At 46.0% G+C, this 23,653-nt stretch overlaps 2 protein-coding genes across 5 annotated transcripts; one reads left to right on the top strand and one right to left on the bottom strand.

Annotated features, from left to right (window-relative positions):
• On the top strand, positions 1-20,898 carry LOC118506907 (uncharacterized protein CG45076). 4 transcript variants are annotated; one of them, XM_036044698.1, is made up of 8 exons: positions 1-267; positions 6,384-6,413; positions 7,932-8,306; positions 9,008-9,123; positions 9,189-9,340; positions 17,567-17,747; positions 17,815-18,031; positions 19,233-20,898. In XM_036044698.1, exons 1-8 carry the CDS (start codon positions 184-186, stop codon positions 19,887-19,889), a joined length of 1,812 nt encoding a protein of 603 aa, XP_035900591.1. In that variant the 5' UTR covers positions 1-183; the 3' UTR covers positions 19,890-20,898. The 4 variants fall into 4 exon arrangements, with proteins under 4 accessions (XP_035900591.1, XP_035900590.1, XP_035900592.1 ...); XM_036044697.1 differs by having other exon boundaries at positions 2-267; positions 17,549-17,747; XM_036044699.1 differs by having other exon boundaries at positions 2-267; positions 7,932-8,261; positions 17,549-17,747.
• On the bottom strand, positions 20,667-23,515 carry LOC118506919. Its single transcript, XM_036044715.1, has 4 exons — positions 23,221-23,515; positions 22,972-23,142; positions 22,658-22,812; positions 20,667-22,586 (listed from the first exon to the last, which is right to left on the bottom strand). The coding sequence occupies exons 1-4, from the start codon at positions 23,319-23,321 to the stop codon at positions 21,670-21,672; spliced, it is 1,344 nt and encodes a 447-aa protein (XP_035900608.1). The 5' UTR covers positions 23,322-23,515; the 3' UTR covers positions 20,667-21,669.
• Positions 23,516-23,653: the final 138 nt, after the last annotated feature.

A 23,653-nucleotide genomic window follows, 5' to 3' on the forward strand; every position in this document is an offset into this window, starting at 1 on the left:
GGGACTACTTCATCCTTCAACGACTGGGGACGAGTCAGAACCATTTCGACCAGCAGCGCAGCAAGTGCAAGCATCGCAAGCAGGCGGCACGTAGTGAACGAGTGAGCCAGTAACTTTCTCGAACCAGTACCAGGTTACCAGTAGCACATCCGAACATCGTTCAGTGTCAGTAAGCGAGCCACCATGGTTTACGAAAGCGACTTCTACAGCACCCGCCGGGTGGGCTCGAGCTATACTCGCCCCACGATTTCCTCGTACACCGTGACGGTAAGAGAACAAAAACCGTTTGTTTTTTTTTCAAAGCCAACCTCAAAAAAAAGAAGCACACACAAACAGACATACACATTGTTCCTAAAGTGTCCCGATTAGCTCCTTCAAACTGCTCACTAAAACTCCAAACCCATACACACGAGTATGCGAGGTCCTTCCTATCCTCCTATCCTGATAAAAAAACCCACCCGCCCAAGTGGTAGTCTCTTCCGATGGCGAGTGTATCCTTGTGTCCTGCCAGAAGCTAAAGATTGACCAAATTCCTCAACAATACTCAATAATACATTAATACCGGAATTTGAACCACCAGCTAGGACTGGACTGTGAGCTTTAGAATCTTTAGAACCGATCACTCGCTCGGAACCAATTCCCGTCCCGTCCTGTTTTTATCCTTCTCTAGTTGACACCAGTGCGCTCTTGAGTTGTGTAACGTTCGAGGAGTTGAAGTGAAGCAAAATCAGAAAAGGTTGTGATAGCGGATAGTTTAGTGCTGTGATAAGACATTTAGCCAAGAACTGTGCGAAGTGTAAAATGGTATTCAAAAATTCAAAAAGTGTACGTGATAAGGACTTAAACTTCCGAGTTCCGATCTCATCAAAGTGCTTCCCAAAACCCTTTAAAAAGAGACTCTACTGTTATTAGAAAAAACAATCCTGAAGTGCGTTTTTTGAAAATTATACTCCCAACTCACGGTTCGATAGCTTGCGCGAGCGAAAAAGTTAAGCCAACCACTTATTGACGTGAATGGAACGGAGTACGAAAATAGAATCTTACAAATGGTGAAATTTCCGTTGCCTCAAAACGTTACACACCACGAATGCGCCACGGGTCGTCAACGGTTGTTACGGCTGCTCAAAATGTGTGCCTATTTTTTCGTTACTTCCCAATCGACTCTGTGCGACTCCTTCCTTTTGCACAATCTTCCATCTGACTAGAACTGTCTTGTGCGTGTGTATGCTTGTGTGTATGTGTGACGTTCCCTTACTTCCTTTCCCGGTTCCTACCTTTCCAACCCAACCTACCCATTTAATTCACATCATAACTCATCTGCTGTTTCAAAGTGCCGTCAAAAGTCGTTAAAAAACAAACAATATAGACAAACGTAAAAATTATGTCCAAAGCACAAGAAAACATTTTACAAAACAAAACAGAAACGAAAAACAAACAATAAACTCATCTTCAAATGCGAAACAAACAAACAACAAAAAGCCTATAAGTGTATAAAAACTACTCAAACACGAACTGGAACTGTAGCTAATGATACAAGCAACAGCACAAGCTCTTTTCTTTTCATCCTTATGGCCGTAAAACGGTGTACGTAACCGGGCCATGTATCCTGTTTTGGTGTCGTTTGTACATTTTGTCACAATTGGCTGTTTATACTGTTTATATTATTTTTGTTTTGATTTTGTCCCGTCTGATCTTTTCTTAAATTGGTGTATACGTTGTTTTGTGTATCGTAAATTGTTTTTGCTCACCCTCCTTTTTGTAATTTATTTTTATGTAAAAATTTATCCTTATTTTATTCAAAACTGCATATAATTTTTATTAGAAATACACGCAAAAATAGTGGTCCGGTTTTGTTACACAGTTTAGAAATATCTTCCATTGTGCTAAAAAAAATAGGTTAAATTGTACAAAACATCGAGTTTTCTTATAAAGAAATTGAGACACGTTTGAAAAATATTTCGATAAATCGTTTGAGAAGAAACACCGATTGAACAATATCGCATTCTGATTGCATTCTTAAAAGCAAACATTTCCTTATGTGAGTACGGTGGCTCTCTGGTACGCTCTCTACGAGATTTGGTAGACCCAAATCTAGAGAAACACAATAAATTACGAACCGAAGCCACCTAGTAGTATCGTAGTCTTTCCCCATCCGCAAATAATGTCGTCTCGGACCATAAATCAGCTCCCTTTCGAAGAAGCGTACCTAAACAGATCGTTATCCGGGGTGGATCGGGTCTTTCACCGCTCGGGTTACACCATCTGGCGCTACCGTACGACAGTTAATCCCGATTTTATAATGCTCATGCCGGAACTCGATTCCCATGAGGTTTATTTTTGTTGTTGTTGTGAATTCTACCTCACGGTGGCCACTAAGCGCGCTAGTGCGATGTAAACGTGGTACGGTAAAATCTATATTTAATCCTTACCGTCCGACACAATTCGCGGTAGTGGAGAAATGAGCGCAAGACGAAAAAGGAATCCTTGGTAGACGAAAGAACAAAAAAAGCAGTAAAGTGGATCAAATAATTAGCAAGAATGCGATAAAGCGCCGCGCGAATGTGGCTACCAGCCATTGGGGGCGTTAGCGCCGCTTTTTCACATCATCAAAGCAACCGAAGCTACGCTCGTTACGGCTGCGGTATGATGGCTGCGTATGAAACCGAGGATAGGAAAAAATGGCTGCCCTATTACAGGGTCAGGTTCAATGGCTGCTAACAAGCGGTACGGTGTAGTGGCCACCGCCACCACCAGTCGTGCGAATGTGGCTAAATATAGCGCCGGTGGTGTTCCAAATAGCTTGCCCGTTCCAAATTATGACATAAGTTTACACGCCACTAGGGCGCCAAAATGGTGGCAGTTGCAAATGGCTGCGTACTTTATCATACGTCAAACTGGCTTGAATCGCTACTTCAACGCCTGAACGAAGACAGAGAGGGAGAGAGCTCGCTATGTTTGAAATACGTTAAGAAACACTTTCCAAAGACCGTTTCAAAATACCAGCTGCAGCAAATATTTTCCAACACGCACGGGGCGAAACAAAAAGCTAAGCAAAATCGCACACATTCGCTTTTGTCAAACTAAAAATATGTTGTCTAGCGCAAGGGCGTGCGCGTTGTACCTCGACTTGGCAAACTGGTGACAGCAGTGCTCCACGAACCACGCCACAGGGTTGACTTCTCGTTTGAGGAACAAGAAAACGCACGCACACACACACACATCCACATGCGCATCATGGCTAGTCTATCTTACGGGAGCACTGTTGTTCCATTCGGCGAGGACAGCCGAAACCTGCGATCGGTGGGTAGACTTTAGACTGAGCAATAGCTATTTTTAAACCCGCCAAACGTGCTCGGTGCACGGAATGTTACCAAAAGATCGTAACCACCACACAAACAACGGTCATCACGGTCGTGTTGGGTGCGATGCTCAAAAATAAGCGACACCCACCTATATAGAGATTGGCCCGTTAACGGCTGGCCCTGGGTTTTGTCCATTGTTTCTGAAGTGATGGCCTTACTTACAACGGCGAAGTAATATTGATCTTCATCGTTTGGTTCAATTTTTTGTTGGAACTTTTTTGAGAAGCCAGGAACAGCAGTTTTTTTATCCTTTATGCCCTTTCTAGTGCTTCTGATCGGCTGGATCGGCAAGTGCACCAGTAAAAGCATACTCTCACCGTCTCATTGCCGCTAACATCTGGACAGCATCCTCCAACTAACTCCCGTAATGCGTTACAAAAGGCCCAACCAACCTCGCCCAACAAACCTCCTACAAGGCCACTATCAATCCAGCACTTGCCAATCTCTTCTTCACAGAGACGTGGGGTCGACTGGGACAAGGTGCCGTTTGTGCCTCGCCCCAGCCTGATACCGGATCCGGTCACGGCGTACGGTAAGCGACAGCCTCGCAAGGAGGCCCGCGTCTCCATACTGGAGGCAATCAATCGCGAAGGCATCGAACCGGATCCGCGCATTCTGGCCCGCCCGATCGATGATTATCGGTCGCCGCGGGACGTGAACCGTCAGCGTATCGCGAACGAGCTGCACCGCCGGGAATACAATCGGGCCACCGGTCACACGACGGACGCGGACAATGTCGATGTGCTGTTGCGCCGCGTGCACGGTACGGCCCCGGTCAAGGATGGGCGCCGGCACGTGATCTTTTTCGAGCCCGGTTATGCCCGTACCTACTATCGCCGCTAGGGTGCGTGCACTTAGTTTGAAGTTAGGCCAATAATGATGGGCATTTAGTAGAACAGTATTAACCTACAGACGCAGTACGATCGTGGGCGTTTCTGACACCACGGTCGTGCTTACTAACACACCAAAGACATCCTGTACGAACGAAACGAATCCGATGATGATGGGAATATATTTTTCAAACATGTTTCAATTTCTTTCCGATCCTCGGCGGACCGAAGCTGTCCCGTACGAACCCTTGTGAGCTAAGAGGAGGATTGGGCTCGAAGCGCTTTTAGCATACGAACAATTATGAGATTTAAAAAAAAAAACAAATAAACACACACACACATTTCTTTTTCCATCCCATTGCCATCCTTCCATCAGCCCTCCCATCCCCTTATCCTCTCATACTGTTACAAGAAGGGCGTGTTGGTGATGTAAAGGAAGAGCATTTTGCAAATGAACGCATACCGAAGAACAACCAAAAAAACTGAAACAAACGCATTTCGCAGACCCCACGCTATACGACCGTCGAGACGTCGACGCCGCGTCGTGATGAGTCCTACACGTACTCAAAGACCTACAAGACCGTCACCGAGTCATCCAACTCATCCGATCCGTACTCGCGCCCGTCCACCTCCTCGTCCTCGTACTCATCGACCACGGAGCGCAACAGCCGCGGTGGACCGGGTGGCTACTCGTACAGCACGGAGCGTACCTCGACCACTGGCGGTGGCCCGGGCGGTTACAGCTACAGCTCGACCACATCCGGACGCTTGCCGCACGGTACCACCTACCGGCACTACTCGTACCGCGTCTAAAACCGAGGATCACCTGACGCACCTCACCTTCTTCACACATCGACATCGAAGGCTTCTTCCGCGTGCTGTGTGCCTTTTTACCCCGTTCTCTGTGCATCATGCCTTCGATCGTCACAATATTACTAACCCACTGTAAGCGTTTCTAAAACACCTTCACCAATCTTCTCGGTGCATCTCGCCCGCCTCCCAAAGTATCTACAGATAAGATGGGTACAGGTAGCTCCAGAGAAGTAGCAAAACATTAACTGTACTATAGTGTAGCACTTGCACCGAATGTGCTGCTTCTGAGGCAGCTAGTACTGGGTAGCTAGTAGAGATGCGGCACCTGTAGATCCAGATCCTTAGTGGCCAAGATTGGTGAACTGTACTAACCGTGGTTTTTGTTTTGTTGTTTCTTCTATGTCTCATATTATACTCTGCACTACAACGAAAACTCCAAATTTTACTTACATTTGTGAATCAATGGTGAATTAAAGCGACCCAATGGATGCCAATATATTCGAATCAATAAAACCGAAAGGATAAGGAAAAGCTCATTCCTATCCAATCGCAAAATGTACTGTGTTGTTGTTTGTCCTTCGATCCGCAATACTGGAGTGGACACACACGGAACGCACGCAAACAAATACACGCACACAAACAAACGATAATGCGGGTTGGGAGTGTCCGGAGTGCGACCTTAAGTACAGTGGAAAGCGATATTGTTCATGTACAGTTGAGATTATCAATTATTAGTATAGCCATAGGACATAATTGTACAGAAGTGTATACCCTTTGAAAACATTCGCACAAAAACTATGCTTTTTCCATCATGAACCTAAAATAATCCTCCCACAAAAACTGCCCACCTTAGCAAACACCTCAACTTAATGCTATCAACGTATTGCAGCCCCACACCATTCTACCACTGTCACAACTCCACTGTACTAACTGTCAAATCACGGACTCACACAACCCACTTATTCACTACTTTGTTTACTTTTCTTACAAGAAGCAATGCTCCGTTAAAACACGTTCCTTCTGGAGTGCTTCTCTTGTGTTCTTTGTGTATGTGTTTGTGTGCTTCTATGTTGTCCTTGTTGTACATCTTCGTGTTTTTTTTTTTTGCTGTTGTTGCATTTGGTTTGTATTTCTGTGTACCGTCCTCTGTTCTCTATTTTCTGAGTAAATCTAATAACACCACTTTCAATCTTTTTTTTCCCCCGTGTGTGAATATATATGTTGTAGTGTTCTTCTCTTTGTATACTCTCTTCTCCCTCTGTTGCCATTCATTCCCGTTTGACTATCAACGACATTTCCACTCTCGCCACAGTCTTAGTAACCTGGAATTGCGGACAATTTGATCTTATTGTGTTTTTACCCTCCTATTCTCTCACAGACGCCACTGCGATACACCGGAGTGCCACGAGTAAGTATTTTGTTTGCACAGGTTAAGGCAATCCTCAGATGTCATTCTGTGATACTTCGTGATTCTTTTTTTGGTACGTTTGGTTGTTAGTGCTGTGATACTGAATTCGTTATTGTACAAAACTGTACAAAACTCAACGCATTGCACATTGCACAACACTACAATTCTCTTGAAATAGTTTCAAGATGTTTTTGTAAAAATGGAAATTGATCCTCGGTGAATGATATGCATGTTTGGTTCAGAGAGGACGAGAACCGCACAGTAGATGTAAAGATCACCATTCAAAACTAGTTAAGTATCACACCATCGAAGAACACGGAGCAAAGGGCCTTTTTCAGCCTCAGATGACACACACGCACACAAATCGTTTTTTGTTTCACCTTTGACGTTATGTTAAGTCAATCGAGAGAAGCAGGGCTGAACGAGATAAGAAACTTTAATCTAAATAATGATGACAATTTTATATCTTTGTATTAGGAGTACGAATAAGTTCGCGGCGTTCACCAAAAAACATAAGTGTTAAATCTCTAAAGCATATTTTAAACCCTGTTTTGGATTTCTAGAAAACGAATTGGCATTTTGAACATCCGCTCAAATGGAGAGGTAGCTACATGTGGCTGACCATTGCCGAGCTGAAGAATGCATTTTTGCTTCTTTGGCATTACATCCTCAAAAGACCTCGTCCAGCCATTTGTGGTTTTCTGTGCATTGCTCTTGCCCATAGCTGGATCGACAGTCCTGCGTACCGGGAAGCGGTCTAAGATAATGAGCCCATTTTTAATCGTTTGTCAAAAATTGACGACAAACTTATTTCCTTTAGTGATTTTGGAGCAGTTATTCACAAGAGGTCAAATGTCGTTCAGCTTCTCTTAGCTTTGATTAATATATTACAATTTTTTTCACAATACGGATCCGTGCCTGTTGCTTTTAAATGATGGGAACATGCTTACAGATCCAGTCTAAGCTGCGGCCGCTTACATGAGGCCTGTTATAATAGGTCTCTATATAAGGGACCCTAATCCTGTCTTCGTATGAACGGCCACAGTAAGAAACTAGTCATCTCAATCTGATATCCAAACGCTACGCATTAATTTGTACTCCTAAATGTTCTACTTAACGCACAAACTGTTTGCGAATCTGTATATAATAGATTCTCGTCCCTAATTCGTTCTCTCTGTTTTTTGCTCCATTCTTCCTCTTTCTGTCTCTCTCTCTCTCTTTCACTGTTTTTCTTCCCCTCACCTCAACTCCACTCACTCCTTTCGCATTTCTTTCGGTTATTCTTCACAATCGTCACCAACGTTGCTACCATACCATCTGATGTGCCACCACAACCATCATCCGTAAATTCGTACCCTTCTTCTGTGTGTGTATATGTGGTGTGCATATTGTGTGTAAAATATTGTGTACAAACGTTTGTTGGTCACACTGCACATCAACACATCTCGCGCAACAACAATTACCAACACTCCTCACACCCGATTGTTTGTTGATGGGCCCCCGACGATCAATCATCAGTTCAACACGATCACCACCACGACCACCACGACGTATCGCACACCGATGCCGTACGTAGCGCACAAGCGGCTCGTTCCAGTGACGCGGGTCGTCACGTCACCGCCGCGGATCATGGTATCCCCGATGCGGGTGCTGGGGTCGCCGATGCGCGTGATCAGCTCGCCGGTGCGCGTGCTCGGTTCGCCGGTACGCACCGTGCGTGCGATCCGTTCGCCGGCCCGCGTCATCGTATCGCCGGCCCGGGTCGTCACAATCCGCTCGCCCTATCTGCGACCGTCGATCATCAACAAAGAATTCGATCGCATTGAACGTAAATATCGCGCTAGTCCTGTAAGTAGTGCCCTAGAGCAGTATTACAACTCGCCCTCATACTTGGTAAGCAATGGACACTATACAGCAGCACCGACCGTACAACAGTACAAGCACATGAAACAGTAAATACTACCACCAAACACCGGTACTGCCGAAGAATTAAAATTTGCTTGGCCGTTTGCATTTTCTCTCACGCTCCTTTCTGCGCGAAATTCGAGCGTTCCTCCAAAATCCGGTAAAACTAAAACACTGCATCGCAAACTCGATAATCAAGCCGGCCTACCTGCTCAATGACCTTGACCCACATCCTTAGTCGCTGGCGATTCACAAACTTTGCTGCCCGTACGGTTCACATAACGTAACGTTCATTTTAAAGCCCAATCAGTAGCCCAATAACTCAAGTACGCAGCCAATCAACCACTTACTCAGCCAAAACACTACTCAGAGCCACCATGCGTCTCCATTGCATTGCCTATTAGATCGTTGTCATGTATACCATGTTTAGAAAAAAAATCCTGTTGCTTTGCGTTACCTTGTTCGTACCCGATGTCCCTCGCAGCATATTTGGTCGAAAGTCCACCGTATTCGGTAGCGCTAGCCTTGCTTGTAGAAATTTGGAACCCAGTGTTAAAATGTTGTGCCCTTGCCTAATAAAGCAGCTTACTCCCCTGTAGGCGGTTGTACCGTAACAGCTGGTAGTCTTACTGAGCTGTATGCATCAACACTAATTTGCCTGTTTCATCGTTCCCCGCTCCGTTGTGTAGGAATTTGAGGACGAGAAGCGTGATATCCGCAACTCGACTGCACTGTTGCTGCGCCAGCTGAACGATCCCGTTCCACGCCTGATGGCCCCGATTGCACAGGCAGCTCCAGAACCGAAGTATGTAACCGTGAAGGAAGCGGAGAGTTACCCACTTACTAATCGATTGCTTTTCCACTGTTCAGCCCTAAGAAGTGGGTGTACGATCCGTTCTCCACGCACAACCGCCTGAACAGTGACACCTACGTCAAGAGTCACATTACCGATCCGATTCGCAGCGTCCGTAACGATATCGAGGCCATGGCCAGATATCACTCGCCAGCGTCGCGTTATGTCGGTAAGTGAGATCGTTTCCCCTTTCTTACTCGCCCACCACCTCGACCACCGTTCCATTCCATGGCCAACACCTTTTGTTTTTCCCAATTTCTGATAGTTGATGCGACCCTTTATAGTTGCCTAAAATTTCCATTCAAGAATCACATTTCCTTACAGCTGCAATGCCTTTCAACACTCGAAGAAAAATCTTCATATAAAAAAATGTTGTCCAAAATTCGGTTCAGAAAGAGAAAAAAAACATGGCATTTTCCAGGCACCCCTGCTATCCCTGACTACCCTTTTTCCGTACAACTTTCCTGTTAAACCGTTGCTTTGATGCGCTTTGTTGTTGTACTTTCCCCGCTCTTATGCTGGATCATTCCATTCGTCATCAACTCTACTGTTGCGTGCAATAGCATTATATTAAACGAGAAAAATCTTTTGTTTCCTTTTTCTGAAGTGTGTTAGTTTGTGGTTATGTTTTGTTTTGATATTTGTTTCTATTTTGCTTCTTTTTACAATCGCTTCGCTTTTATGTACGCAATTTAACAACGCTACATCGCTGCTGCTGCTGCTGCAACCACTCGTCGGATGTTTTCTGCATCGTTAATCGTTGTTTGAATTGCGGTTTGGGTTTTGTTATATTTTCGCTTTTATTAATGCCTGATTGGGGGCTCACTGTACAAAAACTGTCTATCAAACCGTCGGAAACATTTGTGCACCGAAGAGTATGTGCTGTTGGATGACATCTTGTGGCGTTACACGTACTATGTGGATGAGGAGGGTTAGTATTGTGAACCGGTGTATGTGACTTGATCGATCGAACTTCTTATGTGCTGTGATGTTATTAATGTGTAAAATGGGAACTTTTGAAGCTACATCCTTTACCGAAGGAGAGATATTTTGTGCTAACTGCATTCGTAATCGTTGGAGAAGAAAGTTGGGATAATAGCATGAGAGTCGTCATTTGGAGAAGATTCCGTAAATTTGGGGACCTGTTCCTGTCTCCGGAACTCGCAGTTTCTTTTTTCCAGTTCTCTTGTTGATGTTTTACCATTTCAGAGTTTTTCGTTAATTATTTTGTTGCTGTGTTAATTTTTGAATGCATATATACCGTTTGTTTAATTTTGCTCTGTTGAGGTGCTCTGTTCTGGTGTTTTTGTTTGTCAATTATGTTCAATTTCGTTGTGTTCTTTCTTACTGTCTGCTGAGCGCGGACGCGCTTCTTTGGCCAAAACAAAACAAACAAAAACGAGTCTAATTATGACACTTATTTGTTGCTAAGTATTTCTATGTCACGTCACACGTGTGTTGCGTGTTGACATTCACGGAAACCAGCCATTGTTTCTTACGTGTGTCTCTCTGTGTCTCTCTCTGTTTTTCCCTCTCGTTTGATTCCCCCACGATCTCCGTCTCGGCTATCTGCTCTGTCTCTTTTTCTATCTCTCTCTCTTTCTATCTCTCTCTTTCTCTCTCTCTCTCTTCCGTCATCGATCGCGATCTGGCGGTAAATCCGATCCTGACCCGTCTGCCTGATGTTCGCAATACAGGCAAGAACCACTTGGCCAGTACGCGCATCATTGGGTCGCAGGCCTACCCGAAAAGCAAACCCCGTATCTATAACTACGATACCGCCCGGGTCGGCAAGGATGTGAACGTCATGTCGTACTATAAGTCCAACCGCACCCAGGCCAAGGCCGATGTGGAGGAAGGTAAGAGGGATCGGGTCCAGCGCAAGCAGGACAAAAAGTGTAAGACCGCCCGCAAGGTCGTAAGGGCGGAAGCTCCGAAGCAGCAAACACCACCAACTTCACCACTCTCACCACCATCACCACCACACCAAGCTTCACCGACACCCAGTCCTCTTACCGACTTTCACCACGATCCACCACTTTCGCCACGATCCATCTCGCTGGATGATGTCGACTCGTGCAGGGCAACACACCAGAGCGAACTAGCCCCACTGTCACCGACAACGCCAACGCCAGAATGTGAACTGGTAGAACAATAAACCAAAAAGAGACAAGAGTACCACCGAAAGCCACTATCAAGACACCCCAACCCTTTTTTCCTTTCCGATCCTCGTCGAGGAGAAACAGAGAAACCCCCCCATATAATTGCACCAAACAGACCCTCCTCTTTTCGGCTGAATGATGGATGATTTTTAAAAACGCAAATACTTCTAGTGATATCGGAAAACAGGACAGAAAAATAATAGATCTACAACAGTATCGGGTGCTCAGTTATGCGCGGTGCATGGTAATAACTATTAAACTATAAAAAAGCCACTTTTGGAACGTTAACTGCTTCAAAAGCAAATATTTCTTCTATTTCGCGCTTTCAAGCAACAACATCAATGTTTATCTTTGTTTTCCCATTCCACCTTGTGTGATCTAATCGCATCGAGTTTTTTGCGAAGCGCTTGAGGCCACCGTTTCCAATTCCACTGCACTGCTTCCGCCAAGCAAGCAGTTCCGTACGTAACAGCACCAACCTGCAGAAGATGAGGCGTTGTTCCCCGTTTGGGCCACATTTGTACGCTAAACGTGTTTTTACGCCTATACTTCCTTGTAGCTATAATATTTCTATCTCTGTTTCTCTTTTTCTTTCTCTCTCTCTCTTTCATTTCCCCTGTTTTGTACCAATTTGTGTGGACGTGTACAACTCGTACATCAGACCGCTACCGTTACAGTACTGCACCATCGATCGTAGTTAGGTTCTTCGCCTATCCCATCACCTCGTACTATTCGTACCGTATCTACTAAACGCCCTGTCTATACGAAACTGTCCATACGAAACGAACAAAGCGACGCGTGGCACGTGCAGCAGTAGTGCTAGTAGAATGACGCCTCAAGTCTAAGGAAGCTCATTTGACCGTGACTCGTGTGTTTGTTTGCTGGCGAGTGTTCCCGTACGGATGCACACGTTTTGATTGCGCTTTGTTTTTGTCTTCTCCTTAGTAAACACGAAAATTAAGAAATATCTCGAAAAGTACTATCTGAACCATGCGTACAAGGTACCGGATGAGTTTAAGGAGTTCATTCATGAGTACCCTTAAGCTAGATCCCACCACTTCCCACACCAGTATCACTAGGCGTATCGGTAAACAACAAGATATCTGCCCGTTTTTGTGTCTAAAACTTATTGACAATATCCCGGTTTCTTGTGTTTCATTTCATTGACGAAAAAAAAAGTGCCCTACTTAAGTCACTACCTATGTGTGTCTTACCTTTAATCACTAGAAGTTGTGAGTTTAAAAATCATCTGGCCAACGTGGCACCCTGAATAAAACCTCCACACAACACCGATCAGTTCAAGCCGCTCACACGACATTGCATCAGTTTGACCGTAGCAGCAGTACAACCAAGTTGAGCCAAGATTAAATATACGAATCTATTTCCAATGCACTACACCACCGCGAATCCGTCCTGAACCAAACGTCCTGAAACAAAACCAAACACCTTCCTACACCACCACAACGTCAACTACCAACCAACTCACTAAAAACAGTACTGGCGAGAGTCCAACGAAAGCTCCACCGGCGGGTCCAGCGATCGATGATGAGGGCTGCCAAAGAGGCACTAGAGGATTACAAGTAAATTCGCGTTCGGTTCCAGTTGTCCAAACCATACCGGGGATTTTCAGTCACCTCAGCGCATCTTTCCCCATTTTGGGTTCATTTCAATCCCGGGCAATGGCAGGGCAGGGAGTTGTGATACCGTACTGAAGCTGACTGGTTTTTTGTTCTTATTTTCTATTTATTTAATGATTTACACCCAACCACCTAACACACACACACGCGTGGGGGAACGGATGGATCGTAGTTATAGCAAGCTACCGAAGAAAACTTCTGATCTCGACGCTCATAAGAAACGCAAAGCGTACGCTGATGCTCTATCAGAACCGGAACAGACGACGACGCTGACAGAACAGAATGTGAACACCCAGTGCGCTGACACTCTGGAAACACTCTAGAACAGCACTCTCTAGCAACACGCATCGTACACAGCCAACACAATGTAGGGAAACTGTTTTGGAAGGCAGTAGTAATTGTGCTATGCAGGGTGTTCCATTTAGAAGAGTTAGGGACTCATCCCGTCAAATTCTTAGCAAAAACTGTTTGAAATTGACAAATCTATCATGATGATTGAAGCACATATATTGCTTGGTGATGTTGTTTTAACTAGCTTTTGGGGTACTGATCATTGTGAACTAATCCTCGACGATTAGGTCCTAGATCCTTCGATTCGTTCTTTGAAGATGAAGCACCATAGCAACGCTCTTTGGTGAATGATATCGAGGACCAAGTAGCCCAATTTTCCCAAGGACCAGGCAGACAAACATGGCATTGATCGTAATTGGTTTCAGAATTGATTTCTTTCAAAAAGTTCTGATCGCCTATCGCCTGCTTCTATCGAACTGGAAACTCTAAAAAGAAAACAAAAACTGGTAACTCTCACTTGGGTGATAAAACGCTACAAAAAACTTCTTCAAAAACGAGCTCAAACAAATTGTAAAGAATCTAATTTTACTTACATTTTATCCAATATTACATGATAAAAACTTCGAGTTTCTCTAGATGGAACACCCTGTAGTAGTAGTAGTTTGACTTAGTGTTCCTGTCATTCACTCGCGAAAGACACCACATTGTTTTATTATTGTTTTCCTCTGTTAGTTATTATTGTCCAAAACATAGTTTAGCACACACACATACATTCGCTATAGCTATTCCAACCCCCAAGATCCGTCGGTAACACAGGCGTGTTTAATCACTTACCACTTACAAATGCTCCCCTATCTTTGCCATTTTGTTCCTGTCTCCTCCTAGTGTCGTTTTAGTGCTCCGTTGTGCCAATGTTGTTCACCGAACTTAGCACCGTTTAATATGCCGTTCTAATGTGACCTTTCTAATTCTTTCTCCCTTTCTCTCTTCCACTCTCTCTCTTTAACGCCCACTTTAAATATGTTGACCATGGTGTCTCGATGGGTGTTTCTATTTTTTCCCTCTGTCTTCTGGTCCGTTCTTTTAGTAAAAATTAAGAACAATCTCTACCGTCAGCAGCTCTACCCTGCACACACCCGTACCTACCACAACATGCTCAATCCCAACCAGCGCAAAATGTATAATGGCAAGTTTGTCTGGCTTAACTATCGCAGTATCTGAAGCTCTCGCGTAGTTTCGCGTACACTCAACACCACCACACGCCACGTAAGTTGCGGAGGTAGGTGGTTCCAGGCGGCGCTGGTCGTGATTAATATAGAATGTGCGCACTACACCAACTTCATGCGGGTTCTGGGAGCAATCCCAGAAGAAAAAAAAAATCTCCTAAGTGGTCTCTGTCGATTGGAAACCGGCATGGACCGTTCGGTGTGCACCTGTCGTGTGTAATCGTGTCGTAGGCGTCCACACATTTTCATCCACATACCGACTCACTTCGGTATGAGTAATACTTTGCGCAAAATGAAACGTTTTTCTTTCGTCCCTGTGTTCGCCCTAACCCATCATCATCGTCGGTCTTGTGGCTAAACGTTGTGATGATCGTCTCCGTACCGCGCTTTCACGAAAATCTTTCGCCATTACATCAACAACTATTTTTTACCCACTGCGTCAGTTTACGTGTCGTCGTATATTAAAACCAACCTCCGACAAAGTCACTAACTCAACCACCGACAACACCCACCACTCACTCTCACCATTTTGGTGTGTTTACTGCGTCGAACATACATTGTGATGCTGCATAATGGGCCGGGGGATATGCTGTTTCTAAAAATTCGTTGATCGCTAACTCGGGAGTGAAGGGATGATCCTCTACTGACTGTATTTTTTTTGTCTTTTCCCGCCATTTTTCTCTTTCTCTTTCTCTTTGAACGATTTACACTACATTTATCACACGCTTTTCTGCTGGGGACACTGTATGCACTCATCCGCTTCCCACAAAAATAATAATTCCAGTTAAGCAAACGGAAACTAAAACCGAAACGCACAAATCGAAGCTCGGCGACAAGAAGGGCATCTACAGCAGTGACGTTAATCTAGCTGCTTAAGTGTGTGATCTAGCTCGTAGAATCCGGTGGCGGCCATCTTCCCAAGCTTCTTCGTCCCGACACGAAGGCCAGCCAGGGTGGATGTTTAACTTCTTCTTCCTACTCTACCGTTTTTTGTTTCAACAACTATCGACTTTCTTCTTACCCGATCGTAGATTTATCGACCCGATCGTCTAAAAGCGTATCAGCGTTCCTTTGCTCTACTCTTCCCGCTTTAATCAAACTAATGTTTCTCTATCAAACGAAAAATTCCAATAAGCAGACAGCTGTTTTAGAACGCAGAAACAACATTGAGCAGCTTTCGTGCAACCGATGGGTTAACTTTATGTTAATCTCACCGGACGGCTTTCTTTAAGTTGTACTTTTAGTTTCATTCTGCACAGTATGTTCCATGTTAGCCGACGAGTTAGATGACGAAAAGAGAGACAGAGAGAAAGAGAGGAAAAGGGTATATATTTACAGATGTTGATGATGAAGATGACAGATATTATATTTACAGTTTACTACACACGAGTACATCGTTTTATTTACTGGATGCCAATTCCACTGGTCTTCCTGCGTTAAAGCATGAGAGGGAACCAACAGAGGATCAGCTCACTATTTACTACTTTCGTTCGTTAGCATACAGGCCTTCAAGGCAGCTTATTGTAAAACCGAATCACCTCACTATATAAACCTGTGAAGAAGATACATACGATATACTGTGAAACAACTTTGCCGTTTTGTTTGTCTGCTTCTTGGCGTTGTACCTCGGGCAAGGATGACCCTAGACCGTATGGTTCCGAAAATGGATTCGTTCGTAGGATGCGTAGGATAGGATCTTCCGGTTCGCTCTACTTTCTTCCTGCAGGCGTGAGTGTTCTTTCCCTATCTTTTGCTATGCTTGCCTGCATATCAATCAACACCTTTCCTTAAATCTATATTTCTTTCTCTATCTCTCTCTCTATTTTAGTTCTTAGTGTCTTCTAAATCACTGCGTGTACATATGGTAGCAGTTGCGTTTATTGTTGTTGTACTACTGTAGTTTTCCTTCTTTCTCTACAAACGCCCAGCGCCCAATTTGCAGCATACTCTTGTGCCATGTTTTTTACCTATTGATTTATTCAACTTTATCGAAACTGTACTTTAAAAAACTACACTTTTACAAAAATGAACAACAGACACCATCTGGAAATGGACACACACACAGTTTTCGAGGCCAACATTCCTTTCACTGTCCCTTTCTCTGATGTTTTTTGTACAAACTTACATCTACTTACATCCTGATCAAACCCTCCCAAACCACACACACACACACACCGAACACTTTTTCTTCCAATTTTCACTCGCGTACTTACGTACGTATGAAATAAAAATCAACCACGATCGCGGTGCGTCTGCGCGAGTTCGCGCATCTTCCCATATAAGAGCCACCCGCTGAATGTGATCTCCCCCAGAAACCCCGAACTTGTTCTAACAGCTAATCAAAGTAAGTAGACGATGGCCTTCCTTCCACGATTGGTTGGTTTAAGAGCGTTCAATTCACTAACGTTAGCATGCCTGCTTGTTGAATGCACTGGAAATGGCTTGACCCACGTGTGGCTCCCTGGACACACGGAGTCCCGGCGCTAGCTTGCACATACAGATAGATATTATTACCACATACCGGTGTAAAATGAACAATTTTTTACTATGTATACGGTTGTTGCATGCCCTCACCTTCTACCTGTTTTTGTGAATTTCTTTCATTCGTGTCCCTTTCGTCCTTCATCGCCTCACCCTTACCCAGCCCCGTCACAACTCGCTCGAGGGTGCGTGAACAGTGGACACACGCTCCACTACAGTCCAGCAAAATCATGGACTCGTGATTGTGATTGTGTTCACTGGTTAAGTTCCCAAACGGAATCGCCTGATCGCTTCGCTGCTTTTGCTGAGAACAAAAAAAAACTGAACGGAAATAAACCAACTGCTCACTCGATCTTACATATGCCACTCATCGTAGTATTCGCTTTGTAGAACCGATTCCCTGACTGTAGATATCTCTTCTTCTCTCGTCCATCTATTACTTTCCAACCATCCCAATAAAACCGACCCGTTCGTCCTGCTCGCGAACCCTTCACTCTCAACCAACCTGCCAACCTGGATGCGTACCCGACCGACCTCCCCATATTCCCTCCGTACTGTGGATGTACTTGCAACTCTACAGTAGGAAAATTAAATCCAGTTCGCCCGACGCGCAAGTTCAACAACCCGAAGCTGTACGACGATCCGACCGATTCGAAGCTGAAGGACAAGCAGGAGAAGATCGAGCGCGTTGCCGAGCTGAACAAGGTGCGCTACGAACCGGTCAACCTGGAGAAGGAGCGCCTGAAGCTGTTGGAGGAGACCAAGAAGAAGGAGGAAGCGTATGTGTACTTGCGGCACATGCGAGAGGAGGTGTGAGGTTTAACCAGAATTTGAGTGTCGTTTTAGTGCTGCTGAACGCGAAAAACTGCGCCAGGAGGAGCAGGCTCGCAAGGAGGAGGAAGCACGCCTGGCCGCCGAAGAAGCGGAACGTCGCCGCATCGAGGAGGAACGTTTGGCTGAAGAGGCTCGCCTGGCCGAGGAAGCCCGGCTCGCTGAGGAAGCCCGACTGGCCGAGGAAGCCCGGCTGGCCGAGGAAGCTCGTCTGGCTGACGAAGCCAAGAAGGTATGTAATGGGCGATCTCTTTTTTTAGGGATACCTAGATGAACACGTAATGTTCAAGACTTTTCTGGACACTGGTCAGGATAAAGTGGATAAAATTCTGAACTCTGTTGCACCTTCTCGACAACTCTCAAGATGAAATGGACAATTTATTTGCTTGCTAGTGTTCTGCCATGTTCTTCGATCTCTGTATTAGTAACTGTCAACCCATTGTCTATGATAAGCAATGGTGGATCAAGCACCTTAGAACCTTTGTGCGGAATGGAAATTGGGGATCCTATCCGCCAGTGTTTAACGAATGTAAGCAGAGAATTTTAGACTTTAATAGATCTAGCGATATATCCTGTGACATTTATCGATGCATGACCGGGGAACGGAGAGTCGTGAAGATGCTATTTCACTCATAACTCCTAGTGAGGTCCTGCCCACAGGATCCTAGGCGGTCGCTTACCGGGTCTTCATTCGTAGTTCTCATTCGTAGCCTAACTCCTGGCATATCTGATATCATATCTTTGTTTCTTTGATCTTTGATCATATATCTTTGTTTAAGAAACCTAGTGCGCCCCAAATAACCGGATACTCGACTATGGTCGTTCGTTGGACAGTCTTTTCTCTTATTTTGGCATAGACTGCTCATTGAACTCCGTTGTGTACTGGTGGTCGGCTGCGTACAGCCACGGTCAGCTGTCGTCAATCGATCGATTGTTGACGTTGAATTTTATCAACACTTATTGAGCTGCTTCCGTTCTCTTATCTTTAAGATTGTCCATTTTTTATCCTATCTTCTTCTTCTTCTTCCTTGGCACTACAACCTCGAGAGGTCTCGGCCTGCCTTTTCTGGCTTTCTGTTACTTAGTTTTACCCGTAGTAAAGTAGTCAGCCTTACGTACGGGGAGGCGGTCTGGATAGGATTTGAACCCCGGCCCTGCCGTGTGAAGACCGGCGCCGCTGTCGCCTCGGCCACCGGACCGCCCCCAACTATGGATAACAAGAATTAAGGAAGCCAGGCAGGACCAAGAACCTCTCGAGGTTGTTATGTCAAAGAAGAAGAATTAGAAATATTATATTTCCACTTTATCCTGAGCACAGTGTAGAGTGTGCGACAAAGTCCAGAACTGTAAACTGTACACTAAAATTAGGGGAGAGCCTTTTTTCAATTTGAATCATTCTAACTTCCACCCCTTTTTTTTGTTCTCCACTACAGGCTGAAGAGAAGAAGAAGAAGGCGGCCGAAAAGAAGAAGAAGGAGGAGGAGGAAAAGAAGAAGAAGGAGGCCGAAGAAAAGAAACGAAAGGAGGAGGAAGAAAAGAAGCGCAAGGAGGAGGAGGAGAAGAAGCGCAAGGAGGAGGAGGAGCGCAAGCGCAAGGAAGCGGAGGAGGCCGCCCGCAAGGCAGCGGAGGAAGAGGCCGCCCGTAAGGCGGCCGAAGAGGAAGCTGCCCGCAAGGCCGCCGAAGAGGAAGCCGCCCGCAAGGTTGCTGAGGAAGAAGCGCGCAAGGCGGCCGAGGAGGAGCAGAGCCGCATCACCGAGGCCCAGAAGGTGCGTGAGGATGAGCTGGCGCGGTTGAACGAGCTCGAGAAGCAGGCGATCGAGGAAAACAACGAGGAGCTGTTGAAGGAGATTGCCGAGCTGAAGGCGATCGCACAGTCGGACGAAGAGCTGCTGAAGCGTCAGGCGGCCAAGCTGGAGGAGACGGGCGCGCCGGTCGAAGGTGAGGCTGCCCCAGCGGAGGAAGCGGCTCCGGCCGCTGAAGCTGCCCCCGCCGAAGCAGCCCCGGCCGAAGAGACCCCCGCTGTCGCCGACGCTGCCCCCGCCGAGGAGAGCAAGACTGAGGAAAGTCCTGCTGCCGCTGCCGCCGAGTGAACGGGACACACCCCAGTCCTGGACACTGGTAACACCTAGCCACTAAGAACTAGGGCTTACTCTCTTCCGATTTATTCTTAGGGTACTAGGCTAGCATTTTAGCAGCACACACACACACACACGCGCTCACTCATTTCGAACAAAACAAGAAAACGCTATTTTCCTAATGTTTTGCAAAAAAAAAAAAAAGTTTAAAGCTGCCTGGTGTATGCAAAGAAAAATCCATTGGCGCTGTAGCAAAACCTAGATACGAACGAAAACGCTAACTTTTACTTTATCCCAACGAAACTTTCAAAATCCCCTTTCGTCAATCATTCAAAAAATCCGTTACTGGCTGCGTACTGCCGCAACCCGCTGCACGCGGCTGCGTACTTGCATTTTCGAAGCTCAAAGCCTTAGCAAAGCACGCTACTGCCAATTCTAGTTTCCGTTAGGTATGACACACCCAGTTGCTTATCGTGTAGCGTTGCGGTACGCCAGGTTGAAGGGAAAACACAGAATAGAAGCAAATCAACGAACAAATGTATCCGATCCGATTCGATTGATATAGCGCGTACGACACCACTCAAGTCTATATCAGGTAGAATTTGGAACTAAGCTCGGATGTTGTTTACGACGCACTTGTTTCTACTACTACTACTGCCGTTACAGGAGGAACCACTTTGACGATCGTGCCCAATTTGCCTGGAATCGTACGCATTGCTTAAGTAAAGGGTTTTTTTTGCATTTTCTTATCCCTTTACTACGTGAGATCTTGTTTGATTGTCTTTGCTTTCCTTTTCATCTTACTTTATTTTATTGCATTTTGTTGTGTTATGGCTTAAGCTTCACGCTACTGTCACAGCGTAGTGTTACACCGAGAGAAACGTGTTTCTGTTGCCGTTAGATGCTCTGAACTGTTTCTTTTCATGATGTTTTGTTTTGTTTTACTCGTTTTTGTTGGTTGTTAAGTTTACCGGAATCGATGACGATCGATAAGACAATAAATAAAACTGTGTAAATAAGATTAGAAAACTGTCTTGTACTTCACTTACTATTATATCAGCTATCTGCCTGCTACCTATCGGCCCACTCGTAGCTTTCAATGGCATTGCAGGCTATTGTGGCGCTGGTGGACCCAGCGTCTTCCGGTTATCATAGAATTAAGCTGAGTACTCACTGCACTATCTTACCGTTCAAGGTAGAGCACCGTCAGTCAATATAGCGAGGAAGGTATACCGCTCCCATCCAGACAATCAATTCAGTATCAATCAAACTTGTCGCTGCGAACAAACATATCAACATGATCCTCGTGCGATCAATTCTTCCGCTGCTGTTCGTCGGTATACTGGCCGCACCTTTCTCGCACGGTTTAGAGTGCTATAGCTGCAGCACCGACAACAATGATCTGGACTGTGATAATCTCGCGACGCTGGAAAAGGTTTCCTGCACGCCATTCAGCGCTACCAACAATCCGGTCCGAACGGTGTGTGGCTATAAACGGTTGGTTCCAAGCTCCGCTGAAACACCGGAACAAATATGGCGCGGGTGTGCCATTAGTGGAGAGTGTGCCCTACTCTCACGCCAGGGCAATGAAGCATTCAACTCCGTGTACCGGATGTCAGCTTGCGAAGAATGCGAAGAGGAGGATTGCAATGGGCCCATGAATGGTGGACCGATTGTACGCGCAGGACATCTTGCTTGGTGGACAGTGTCTCTCCTTGTGGCTGTTAACGTAGCGCTATCGTGATTGGGTTTAGTTCGAGATAAATAAAGCTATCTTTTATCAGCCCCAAGTCGATTAAATGTCTTCTGGTCCAACGTCCGATATCATCGGTGAGGTGCAGGACGATACTTTCGCGTCCGCCGGTATTGCTTGGCTTTCGAAATCGCTCATCGAAAGATGCCTTACCTGAGCTAGCTTTTCCTCCAGCAAATCGCAGGACTTTGTCAACAGTGGTTCCCATTTCGCTGGCGGAAGCCGAAACTCTTGCTGTGGTGGAAGCTTGTGTAGCGTAATATCCGGCCCTAGCAACAGCGAAACGTGATCGAACATATCAACCAGTGCGGTTGCTTCGTTTATCAACTTCGATACCGCACGGTGTTGCCTGTCGCTCCATGTCACTGTCTTTTGGTTAGGTGCTCGGGGCCTTCGTGGCGGTACGGGCGAGAGTCGCATGTTGGCTACCCGTGACCCAATCACCAGATCCTTAAACTCTGCCCACGGACGATCACCTTCTCCGATCGGTCGACGTGGGAGCTCGCGCGGAACGTAGCCTTCTGACTCGTCGTCGGAAAAGTCCAGATTTTGCCAGGCTGCGAACGTGGGCGTTTCTAGCAAGGTCGCGGTACGATGTGGAGATGGATCGCCTTCAACGGTTGCACTAATCAAATCGGGTGTGTTCGGTTCCTTGATGCTATCACTGCCACTCTGCGATGAGCATGGTTCTGGTGGACCGTTGGCAAAGCTTTCACCGAGCGGTTCCAGCGTGGTTGAGAGCAATCCCGATTCCGGCTTTCCCATGTCCATGTCTACATGACATTCTTCCGATGTAAGTTTGAAAGAGTTAGGAACCGCGTTACTCTGCAGCTCGTTTACGGCGATCGGTTCGAGGAACTTCCGAAACGAAATTCCACTCCGGGGAATGGCGGTCTGGGTACCGCTGTCACACGTTTCCACACCGTCCGTCATTTGCGCCACCGAGTGGGTAAGTATCACTGTAAATCGAAACAAAACACATCGATCAGTACGCCGCACCGTTCGTAGTCGAGTGCATCGATCGCCGTACGATTGCCAACTTCACGTATCACCAGATTGCCATCGGTCAGTATTTCCTCGTCCACCATCGGTATCAGATCGGTCTGCTCGTCCGTAGACACTTCCTTCATCAGCTTCGTGTGTACCGGATCAGTCTGCACAACTGCATTGACGCGACGCATACGCCTGAAACGAGGCAAACCTATCGTACAGGAAAAACGCCATGCCACACAAACGCAACGCTGCTCGGGAACGCAGCTTGGGGGACTATTTTTAGAATCCATCTTCATAAATAGAACTGCATCCCGTACAACCGAATTCCCCATTATCTAGCAGCGCACTCACTTGGAAGCCTCGAGCAGCCGTGCTTTTATGTCCGGTTTCGGTGGTGGTGGAACTACGACCGCCGTGAGACTAGCTGGGCGCCATGGTGGTCGTTCTTTGGCCATCGTGATTGCGGCCGTAGTCGGTTCGTCTCTCGGTGGTTTCTTTACCGCTTTCGCTACTCCAACGGATCTGCGTATGGTGGGAAACTATCGGTAAAACCATGTCCCCAAACCCTTGCATCAACTCTCGGCGAGATGCTTGATGTACCTGAGCGAGGTGTGTGAATTGGCGGCCGATATTACCAACGACTCATCACTGGCACTGTGCGTTTCATCGGACGATACTACGCTCGCGGGAGATTTACTCATCGTCGGACACGTTCTTTTACACTGTCTTGCAATTTTTCGACACCGTATGGCTTGGATTGTTTAATCGATTGCTGTAATTTTTCTGTCACACCTGGCGATTATGTACGCAACGCTCTACGGAGTGCGCCACGTTCATGCGTGCTGCCGAGCAGAAACAGCGCACCGATATTGACGCCACGTTCGTCGGATTAGAACTGTTTCAGAAGCGAACAACAATAGTCCATACTACCCATCGCGCGGGAAAAATCGTGCCAGTATTACACGCGGTCACGAGGCAAAGTTCGTGGGAAGTATTGATTTTTTGGTATTCCACCTTCGCTACTACACGAGCG

The sequence above is a fragment of the Anopheles stephensi genome, chromosome 2, assembly GCF_013141755.1.
Source record: "Anopheles stephensi strain Indian chromosome 2, UCI_ANSTEP_V1.0, whole genome shotgun sequence".
Classification (NCBI taxonomy): domain Eukaryota; kingdom Metazoa; phylum Arthropoda; class Insecta; order Diptera; family Culicidae; genus Anopheles; species Anopheles stephensi.

Coding starts and splice junctions, on each gene's coding strand:
- LOC118506907 (XM_036044697.1), top strand. CDS start 184: ATGGTTTACGAAAGCGACTTCTACAGCACCCGCCGGGTGGGCTCGAGC. Junction 9,341..17,548: donor GCCAGCGTCGCGTTATGTCG/GTAAGTGAGATC, acceptor GCAACTCTACAG/TAGGAAAATTAAATCCAGTT. Junction 17,748..17,814: donor ACCAAGAAGAAGGAGGAAGC/GTATGTGTACTT, acceptor GTGTCGTTTTAG/TGCTGCTGAACGCGAAAAAC.
- LOC118506919 (XM_036044715.1), bottom strand. CDS start 23,321: ATGAGTAAATCTCCCGCGAGCGTAGTATCGTCCGATGAAACGCACAGT. Junction 23,143..23,220: donor AATTCACACACCTCGCTCAG/GTACATCAAGCA, acceptor CACCATACGCAG/ATCCGTTGGAGTAGCGAAAG. Junction 22,587..22,657: donor GATACGTGAAGTTGGCAATC/GTACGGCGATCG, acceptor TTCGATTTACAG/TGATACTTACCCACTCGGTG.